Consider the following 10907-nt stretch of genomic DNA (forward strand, 5'->3'; position numbering starts at 1 on the left):
GCTATTTATTCACATATTATTAGTTAACTAACATCAAAACGGGCAAATGAAATTGTGTTAAAGGGAAACATAGAATGCCACATGTATGATACGGTCACACGATAAAACCTTGTATGGTATTTCAACGATACATGACAAAGAATGTTATTAAAAAGTGTAGTCAAATTCAAATGATTCAATTATTTGTGTGTGTGTGTGTGTGTGTGTGTGTGTGTGTGTGTGTGTGTGTGTGTTTTACTGGTTTATTGCCAGCAAAACACACACAATTTCTACCTGTATTGCTGATTAATCCACATACCAACAAAATAAATTCTTTGCCTCCCCAACTCTTTCACCAGCTTTGTCCAAAACAATGATCCCAATTTGGAGGTGTAGTGGTTACCATGGTGATGTGTGCAAAAGGATAATGGGGCAACTGTTAACCTTTGACTGGTTAAAAGCCCCAAGCTGAGGGAGGGGAGGGGAGCAAGAGTGGTGGCAGGGGGGGGGCTGCAGAGAGAGACACGCGCACACACACACACACACACACACACACAAGCGCGCGCGCACACACACGCACGCGCACACTCTCAGGGATGTCAGAGAGAAAGGAAATTCACACTCATTTCCTCCGTGTGGTTTCGGTACAAATCAACAACATCCTGTCCCTTTGTCAATCCTGCCTGCCCTCATGCTGGTTTGCGTTTCAAAGTAGGCGTTATAACCCCCCCCCCCCCCCCCCCCGCCTACTCCTCCTCTTCTTTTCTTTTTTTTAACACTACATAGAAGCCGTAGTCATCCCTCACATTGTTGCAGGGGAAGGAAGGGCACGTCCTCGTCGCAATAAACGGCTTTAGATCGAAGGGGGAAACAAGCAGCCATTATTTAGCCGGATCGAGTCCAGACGTGTTAATCTGAAAGGATCTGATGCCAACAATAGACTTATTAAAAATAGAAATCAGCCTTCACGCTGGACTACTTTATTCATGAAAGTCACATTCCTTAAAGATTTATGGCTTTGCTAAGATGTTTTGTTTCCTTAAATGTAGGTCACGACTGTATATTTGTGTTTTTTCTTTAGCCAGTTTGGCGTCAATGCATCAGCGTCGAAAGAAGGGTACAGATTATACTTGCCAGCGATGGCAAAATAAATGAACTAATTGCAGATTTAGACCCCCCCCACTCATCTCGTTCTTCCCTCCATTACACAAAACCACCACAACCACTCATTTAATATGTTGCGTGATGCGAGAGCGAATAGATGAATAAATCAACGGGCTGAAATAAAGCGAGGGGGGCACCGGAGCCGGTGAGACGATTTTTTACGTAAATCAGTCCCGACATTTCCCCCGCCGCCCCCCTCGGTCCCTCACCCCATTCTCACACACCCCTCATTCGCCATTTCTACCCATTCATAAAAAAAATCTCGGCATCGCGCCTGCGCAATGCCATTCGGAGTCCTCCCCATTCATAAAAATGTAACCTTCGCATTTCAGCCGTCCTGAGTTGCTCTGCCCTCCCATTCACAAAAAAAAGAGAGAAGAAAAAAAAAAAACCAGGGCATCTGCGCAGTGCCGTCCCTTCCCTTTCCTCTGCCCTCCCATTCATAAAAAACTCACTTCCCTCCCCCTCGGTGGTTGCAACATCACATCCAAAGCTCTGCGTCCACAACCGCAGTCGCCTTTTACGCATCAGCGAGTGGAGAATAGTGCAGGAGAACAGTTCTCCCTTCGCATGACTCTGCTCGCATCGCATCCAGACGTCGGGACTTATCTCTGCGCGACATTTGGGGAGCTTTTGGGGAGCTACTCACCCGCTTTGACTGGACTATAGACCGTGCGCAAACGTCGTGCGCAACCAAGAGATGAGCATTTTGTCCTGAGACCAGAGTAAGTAGGTGATCCTCTCCGGTGTTTAGTCATCGTTTCGTGTTTTGTAACTTTTCAGCAGCGTGGGGCTGCACCACCCGACTCCCTCGGCCCCTCGTCCCCCCCCCCCCCCGCTCGCCTCTCGCCCGACTCTCAATCCACTGGCTCGCTGGCACGCAAGCTCTCCTCGTTACTTAACTCTATCTCGCAACAAGCTGTTTTCGCCGACCAGTGTTTGCACTTCGTGTAAATGTTTAACCACCGATTTCCTGCCAAAGGCACGGCTGGGGCCGCGGAGCGAGGAAAACCGCGTCGCGTTTTAGTTTTAATTTAAAAATAATAATAATAAAAAAACACGACTTATCCGTAACGTCCCCTTTCCTACATGGCACAAGGTGAATGCGTACTTTCAGCGTACGGAGCGCGGCGGTTCTCGGCGTCCCCCCCCCCCCCCCCCCCCCCAAAGCTTCGCGGTCACGATTAAAAGCCGGCGGAACAGACCCACACCTCGGCCCCCGCAGGACGCGGCGCGCCGCGGGACGCCCCGGGCGGTCCTGTCGCGTGTGTCCGCCTCGCTGCCGCACCGCGGCGCTTGCGTCAGGTGCCTTTGCCGTCCGCGGGTTTGTCTTATTTACACGCGGCAAAGAAAATAACCGGATCGCTCTTGAATCCGCGTGTTTCGGTCCCAACGAGGGTGACAACGTCCGCGCACACGCAAGCGACCGACGCCGGTTAAAATGACCCCTGAACCGACTGGCACACAGTGTCCCGGGTTGTCTTTATCAATGTCCTAGCTTCGCCCCCCCCCCCTGATTTTATTAATATTGAGTGCGATATAATACGTGGTTACAAGGACTATATAAGTCCGCCGTTTGAATATGTCGAGCGGCCGCCTCCGGATTTATGACTCAGTCTATTCACGCATCGAAGGGAGAGGACGCGCACACGCACGTGCACGGACACACGCACTTGAACACGCAACGTTCCGGCTTGGAGCTCACGCCGTTCTAGATTTGTCGATCGCAAGCGCTTGTGTCGGTGCCAGTGGTGTTGCAACAGGTTTTCTCAGCCGGGCTTCGGCAAATTCGAGGAAAAAAAAGGAGAAAAACGAGTCGAGGGGGCGAGACGAGCTTTAACGCGTAAAATAGATCCGCTGTCAGCAGAAACGAGGCACAGCTCGGCAATGTTCAGGTGCTTGGAAAAATCCAGGTTGCCTTGAGAGAATAATCCGAAGCTTAATGCATTTTGTGGTCTGGATGAGGTTCTTTTTTTTTTTTTAAATCAGCTAAGCAAACACCGCAGATGTAGGTCAGTGGAAATGTCAGCCGGGCTTTGTCGTTTGTCTTCAATCATCGCTTTGTTTTTTTCTGTAGAGGAGGTTTGGTATTTTTTTTTTCCGGCTGCCGCCGAGTGTTCGTCGATGAGATGAATGATGAAACCGATTTCATTCAGCCTCATCATGACTGGAGCGCATTGATTCATACTTGCAACACCGAGTGCAGCCAGTAGCTTTCATTCACAAAAAAAAAGAACCTGCAGTTCACAGAATCAGATCCATTCACAAATTGCCAGATCTGAGACCAGAGGCACGCTATTAGGTACAATTGTATTACTGTCTATTTAATGTCTGATTCGGTACAAACGCTGTTCTCTTTGCCTCATTTTGGTGTTGTTGAAGTCCCGTCTCTGGCATCTTCTTCCTCTCTTTGCTTCGCCTTGTTTTGCATCTTCGAGTCTTTTGCATGCAAGCCCTGCTTTCTGCTGCTCCCTGCTCTTTGGAAGGGCGGCGATGAGAGCCCAACTCCTGTCGTTCTAATGTCAAAGTTAGAACAGAGGAGGTTTGAAACCCAGTTTGTATTCTGTCTAAAGATCAAACCTTACATTTCCATTGCAGCCGTAGTTTCGGTTGAGAGGCTAGAAATTGTATAAGTGTCTCGGGTGAAGCAAACTGTGGGGGATGATTCAGACAGTTTACCACGTTGTCTGATACGTTGGTTTGAACGTGAGTTATCGCTGTAGAGTATCATTGAATGTGTTAAAACTGTGAGATGGAAAACTCTCAATCCTATTGAAAGAAGTTGTAGTGGATTAATCATAACAAAGTGGTGGTTAGTCATCGATAGAAGCAACGCAAAAGCACCACGAAATGATTCCCCGGATAAACCGTAGCAAACATTGGTGTCGTTCTTCGGACAGTTTCGTAAGATTAACTTAGTTTGAAAATCATCACAATCTCCGTCATCCTCGAAATGAAGAAACAGCAGATGCAACCAGTCATAACGGTCTCCTGTGTCTTGTCTTTTTTGCAGCTTTTCTAAATGCTGCTTTAGAGTGAAGACGTGCAAGGCACCAGCCTACACATGGAGTCCAGGGTTCCCCACCACATCCCCGGCGTGTCCTCCTCCCTCATATCTCAGCCCTTGCTGGACAGTCGAGTGCCCTACGGTCGCCTGCAGCACCCTCTTACCATCTACCCCATCGACCAGATAAAGTCCTCGCATGTGGAGAACGACTACATCGACAGCCCCGCCGTCGTGTCCCAGCAGCCCTCCAGCCAGAAGTCCGTGAACCGGAGAATCAATTGGCTCGGTCAGAATCAGGAGGCCTTCCTGGGGGCAAACAACAACCATCATCATAATCACCAACACCAGCACCACCAGCAGGGCAGGTGCGAGCCCCAGCCCCACCCCAACCAGGACAGCACCACCCACCCTTGGATTTCCTTCAGTGGGAGGCCCAGCTCTATCAGCAGCAGCAGCAGCACCTCGTCTGATCAGAGGTTGTTGGACCACGCCGCCCCCACCCCGACGGTGGACCACCACCCAAACCTTCACCCCCACCAGGGCCCCGTCAACACAATCGCAACCCGAACTCCAGGCAGCTTTACTTCCTCCGAATCGAAAGTCCTCACTTCCTCGTCCTCTGCTTCCTCCTGCGCCTCCTCTAAATCGCTGGACCTCAAGTCTGCAAAGATGCCTGCGGGAGGCGTGTGCACCACCGGAGGCCAGCAGGGGCTGGCGCTGATCCCTTCCTCCCCGGCCGAGAAGAAGCACCTCCTTCTCTGCGAGCAATGCGGAAAGTGCCGATGCACGGAGTGTACGCTCCCCCGGACCCTGCCCTCCTGCTGGGTCTGCAACCAGGAGTGCCTGTGCTCTGCTCAGAGCCTGGTGGATACAGCCACCTGCATGTGCCTGGTCAAAGGGATCTTCTACCACTGCACCGAGGATGAAGACGACGAGGGCTCCTGCGCCGACAAGCCGTGCTCGTGCTCCCAGGCCAACTGTTGTGCGCGCTGGTCCTTCATGGCTGCCCTTTCACTCGTCCTGCCCTGCCTGGTCTGCTATCTACCAGCTACGGGTCTGGCCAAACTGGGACAGAAGTGTTACGACAACGTTAGCAGGCCCGGGTGCCGCTGCAAGAACTTGCAGGGCGCCGTGAGTGCCCCTCTGTGTAAAAACGGAGGCGTGGAAGCAAAAGTTGGGACACTAGAAAAGCAGGGATCATGATAGTGGACAAAAGAACTGGCTAGCGGTGGCCTTGCTAAGAATTGGACAGGACCACTCAGTACTTGCTTGTTCTCTATGGATAGGACAATCCAACACCGACCCCTTAAACTACCCCATTAATCTACTGGAAGGTGACTTATGTAAAACAAAGGTACTTAAATGGCTCCTCGACCTATGTTGGATGATCAGACGAGGCCTATTGAAGAAGAAGAGACAAGATCGTGGGACTGGTTTTTTTTTGTTTGTTTCCTAAATGATGGCCGAAGGCACAAAGTCGTTGTACCTCTCTGCTGCTCCGTATTCCTCAACTAATTTAGTAACGGTGACTAACCAGAAGCCGGTTGCTGAACCTCAGATAACGAGAAAGTTATTTAATGGAAATAAATATCTGTGCGCTTCCCCGCCGCCCCCAACAAGCACAGCCCAGTGTCCGTCTGTCTGAACAGACAAGTGTTCACCTGTACTGGTGCTCGGTGAAGTGCCAGAGTGAAACCACCTCTTACTCGCTCTCTCCACTACTATGACGAACACCATCTGTTAGTGTCGCCCTTTTACCTCTTTTAGCTTAAAGATGCTAGCTTGGTAACGCTAAAACGTATCTCAAAATATTCATCTCCACGGAGGAGCTGTAAAAAAAAAAAACGAGCCTTTGTCAGACTTAAAGATATTAAAATGTTTCCATTATTCTTATTCTGTCTTGTGCATAAGCAGTCGTAGAGCAACAGAGAGAGAGATAATAACTTTAACGTCCGTTTCCTGTTTTTAGGGGGTAAATCCCAGAGATTCTAAAAGTTTTTGAATGCTGTTCACCATTCACCTCAGAGGTAATGCATGTCATGAACTGCATGCTCTAGTGTAATGGTTAGCCACCATGCTAGAAGTTGATGTGTCGTAGAGAAATTGTGTAAAAAAAAGTACACCCAACCTTCTCAGGGACTGTTTCAGTAATCCTCTCTAGAACTTGGCCTACAGCATGTTGATTTCTAAACTGCCGAAGAGCCCGTCCTACTTCAATCTTTGCACAAGAAAGCAAAGAACATTTAGGGGGTGAAAAGGCAATAGTGAATAATTTAAAACAAGTAAGCTAAGCGAGCGACAAACTGGCCAGAAAGTAAGGTTTCAAGGGGAGAGGGGATGCAAGTGCGGGAGAGCGTAGAGAGGGGAGAGAAGGCCTAGCAAAGTCGTTGTCGTGTTCATATCTAGCCAGCCTTTGTCGAAAGTCGAACCTGCCACCTGCACAACCTTTTTCAGAGGACGCAAACCCCCTTAAAAGGATGTACTAAAGCACAGTATTAACCACCACCTCTCACGTTACGTTTGCGTGCACGACATTTAGTCCACACACCCCAAACCTCCCCGTCTACACACAGTGTCTTCATTCAATTCTAATCATGCTGCAGAGCTGCGTCAGCCAGATAGTCTGTATTTTATTCTTAAAGTCTATTTTTGTGGCTTGCGTTATGTTCTTAGGACTTTGCCAGAGGAAGCTAGCATACAGTAGCTTGTTTTCGCTGTCTTGAGTGATCACAGTTGTTATGCACATTCGCCAAATGGAGTTGACGGCAGTTGGTTCTTAAAGGCATTCTGCCCTTTAATACAGATGGCCTTTTCTGTTGGGCATAAAGGCCGACTGTCTCTGTCGCTCCATAACACACACCTCCCCTTCGCGTCGGACCCTTAACTTCCATTAGGGTGCCTAACTTTGCTCATAGCTGTGTTTGTCTTGTTGCACAAAGCTGATATCACACAGGGGGAAAAAAAGGAGAAAACACACACACACACACACACACTGTCCTTAGTCTTGAATGTATGAGGCAATATTTTCAAACCTAGCAATTCAGTCCGAGAGAAAGGTGCCAAAACTGAGAATGATTGTGTGACTGGGCAAAGGCCTAACGCGTGTACGTGGGCGGTAAAAATCACAAATGTTTTGACGATATATTTAGTAATAGAGCTATGCAGGTAAAATGTTATTTGCTGTAAATAGTTTCACAACATTTGTGTTCTTTAGAAGAGACTTTTAAAATGTCCTTGAAAGATTGCATGGTACGTTATAACTAAAATTCAGTACAAAATATATAGAGAATATATTAGATATATATTTTGAGGGTAAGATGTTTTTGAGGGGGAAAAAAAGAGGGAGGGTGGCAAGAGGAAGGTTCGGGAAGGGGTAACAACAACAAAAAAACGACAGGTCTTTCTATCACTAGCACTTGATTTAGAAAAGTATGCCGGGCAATAAAATAAAAAAGAAGAAGAAGAAAACCCCCCTCCTGCTGTTAATGCTATCCACGGCTCATTAGCAGTGGAGAGGCTAAGCTAATTCCCTGGTTGCTCTCCCGAGTCCTGGAGACCCAACCTACCCCTCTCCGGATCAACCCGTTTCCTGCTGTTACTGCTCAGCGTCTCAGCACTCGCTCCCCTCTTTTCCTCCCTCCCACCTCCCCTCCCCTCGCCTCCCCTCCTCTCTGCCCTCGTCTTCCCTCCTTCCTCTCCGAGAAGTAGTCCAACAAAACACCCCTGGCCTTGATTGACAAACACAGCTGCTGTGCATAAACGTGTCATACCGCGGAGAAGGGAGAGAAAGACGAGCCTGTCTCCCTTTCTCTCCCTCTCCCTCTCCCCCCCCCCCCTCCGTCTTTGTCTTTACTCTGGGTTTCATAGTTCTGTGCCATCTTTTTAATAAGTGGATGCCTTTCTTTTCCTTTTATTAGACAGCCCCGTCACTGTGGGAGTATCACTCCTCACTTCGCGTTAGCTTTATACTTTTTTTTATGTGATCACCGGCCTTTTTCAAGGTGCGGGATAATCATCCAACGACAACAACTCAATGATTACAATATTTGTATTCTTCTCTTCTTTTTCCTGCTACAATGCTTTTACACACCCTTTACTTTGCGGGCACAGATGTTTTCTTTTTTTCAACCCAAACAAGAGGAGAAGTCTCTTACAGCTGGGTGAAAGACTCTGTTCCTTTATGCCTTTGCAATGTCAATGTTTGGGATTCAGAACGAGATCCGTGCTTTTGTTTTGTTTAGATATAACAAACAGAAAAAAAAAATCTCTCATATAAAAGGTTCCCTTTATAGATATTTATTTTGAAGTTCTATTTTATATAGTATTTATTTAGATGGCAACTTTTTTGTTTGTGAAGAAAGCTTATGTCGAAAAGGAATGTACATTGACAATGGAAATATATATTGTTAAATATACAAGGCTGTCGTGTCGTTACTTATCTGAGTGTCCTTCGCAAAAATAACACACAAACATTCTCACGCACACACACACACACAGAATGACTCAGATCACTTGAGGGTGAGATTGAGATTATTGTATTAATCAACACTTTCTAGTATTAAAAGAATCATGCTGATTCAAAGCTTAATTCCTGCATAAGCGTGCAAATATAAAGTGCACTTTAGCACCGACATCTTACAGCATGTAAGATTATGAACCTAAATTATGAGGTGCATTCACTTAAGCTATTAATCATTTCCAAGACAACATTTACGGGCTTTACTTGTTTTACATCAACACTTCGACTTCCTGAGGTCCCCGCTTCCTGTCGGAATAGATTGCTCCCTATAAAACACGGGTAGGTCACTGAAGGCCAAATAAAGCAGCTTGACCTTAAACTGAAAGAACACATTACATAAGCAACAGGAAATAATGCAGTGACTTCCTCTGGACAATGTAATATGAGCCAGATGCTCACTTCACATTATAGCCGCTGTCTTTGTGTGTGTGTGTGTGTGTGTGTGTGTGTGTGTGTTTGCTTGACTCACAGGTAAAACTGACTTCCTTCCAGTTTACAGGGGTGGTCTGTTGTAATCTGTATGTGTAACATTCCTTTCTTTCCAAAGCACCTCCTTAAGAAGCCGGAGCACACACAATCCTTCTGTTATACACACACACACACACACACACACACACACACTGTCATCACCCCCCATCCCCCAGCCCACCTGTGCTGCTGTTACCCCGAGGCACTCTTCCTCCCCTCATGCCCTTCCCCACTATACGGTTCCTGGGTGTTTACCCGGGTGCACCTGGGAGAAGATAGTGGAACAAACGAACGACGCTGAATGTGCGAGAAAGGTAGAAGGAAGAAGAAGAAGAAGACGCTGCAGCTTTGGCCTTCCAGCATCACATAAAAGGACGCGTTTCCGCTGCAGAAGCCCTGCAGGCGCGGCACTGTCTGCTCCAACAGCAGAGATCAGAGACCAACCTGCCTGTTTACCCGCCGGTCTGTCAGCACCCACCTGGAGCAGCGAGCACACACACACACACACACACACCCACAAACACCTGCATTTGACTTCCTCCACACCTTTCATTGTCATCTTCACCCCACCGGTCCACATACATATCATCAACACAGGAAGCTCCGGCACAGGCAGGTGTAGGAGAAACCATTTATTATCGGCTGGTGTTACGGCAGACTGGAACCAGAAAGCAGCCGGTCCAGCGTCAGAAAACTACAAAAAGTATTTGGTAAACCACAGGAAAAAGCCCCCCCCCCCACCTCACCAGCAAAAGAGTTAAAAACAAATTATTGAATGTTTAAAAAATAACTGCATGATTACTCTTTTTAATTTGGTACATGTGGAGCAGGAATCTACGTCGGACTGCTTCTGCTTGTTGCTGCTCCGCTTCGTTTGCAGTGTTGTCAATGTCAAGAATAAGGTCGTCACACCCAGCGCGCACACACACACACACACACACACACACACTGACACATCAGATGTTGTTACGGGCAAAGTATTACTGTTGTGCTGATCATTTCTTATATATGCAAACATTCTCAATTCCAAGTATGACAGTGTCGCATGAATGGCCAATCGGAAACAACGCCTCAGTTATTGGTGTTAAATGGGCTTTATTGAAGACACCATGTGGGGTATGAGAAGCGCGGCAGTGGACCTCATGTTTTGGTCATGAATCCACGAAGCCCAACAGAAAACAGGAGGTTGTGGTGCGACATTGAAGGACAACAAGACGATCAGGTGGAACCTCAGAGAAATATGATCTGACTCGACTCACGTTTGTCTTCTTATCTGCTGCGTTTCACAACCGGCAGAACTTGTCCTGCCGAGTTGTACATCACTGTGACCCGAGGTGCGACTTAAAGGGGCAAAGCACCACTTTGCCGCTGCGTTTGGGTGACACGTGTCGGACCAATGCTCTGAGGTCGTGTGGAAAAGACCACTAACCAGTTTCCTGCTATGAATGATATTTCCTCTCAGCTGCTCTCCGAATCCGTTTTGAGACTTTCAAGAAGCTAACAGTAATTTTGACTTTCCACCACTTAAGTGCTTCAAGTTAACTCGAGTAAATCCCCTGCAGTTTGCCGTTTAGATGACATATTGCAAAAGCAATTTTCACATCTGGCGTAGTGCTCAACCTAACCCCCCTCGGACCGACAGCCCCCCAGATGCACACTCATTTTCTCCTTCACCCCCATCCATCCCCTTCTCTCTATTCCTCTGTTTACAATGTAGACATGCAGATGGATTTAAGGAAATCAAAAGTTCATGTTTTACAAGGTGTGGCA

At 47.6% G+C, this 10907-nt stretch overlaps 1 protein-coding gene across 1 annotated transcript; it reads left to right on the plus strand.

The window, feature by feature from the left end:
* Positions 1-1449: 1449 nt before the first annotated feature.
* On the plus strand, positions 1450-8565 carry spry4 (sprouty homolog 4 (Drosophila)). The gene is made up of 2 exons (XM_078106799.1): positions 1450-1868; positions 4157-8565. The coding sequence occupies exon 2, from the start codon at positions 4208-4210 to the stop codon at positions 5351-5353; it is 1146 nt and encodes a 381-aa protein (XP_077962925.1). The 5' UTR covers positions 1450-1868; positions 4157-4207; the 3' UTR covers positions 5354-8565.
* The last annotated feature ends 2342 nt before the right edge of the window (positions 8566-10907 follow it).

This window comes from Gasterosteus aculeatus, chromosome 7, assembly GCF_964276395.1.
Source record: "Gasterosteus aculeatus chromosome 7, fGasAcu3.hap1.1, whole genome shotgun sequence".
NCBI lineage: Eukaryota > Metazoa > Chordata > Actinopteri > Perciformes > Gasterosteidae > Gasterosteus > Gasterosteus aculeatus.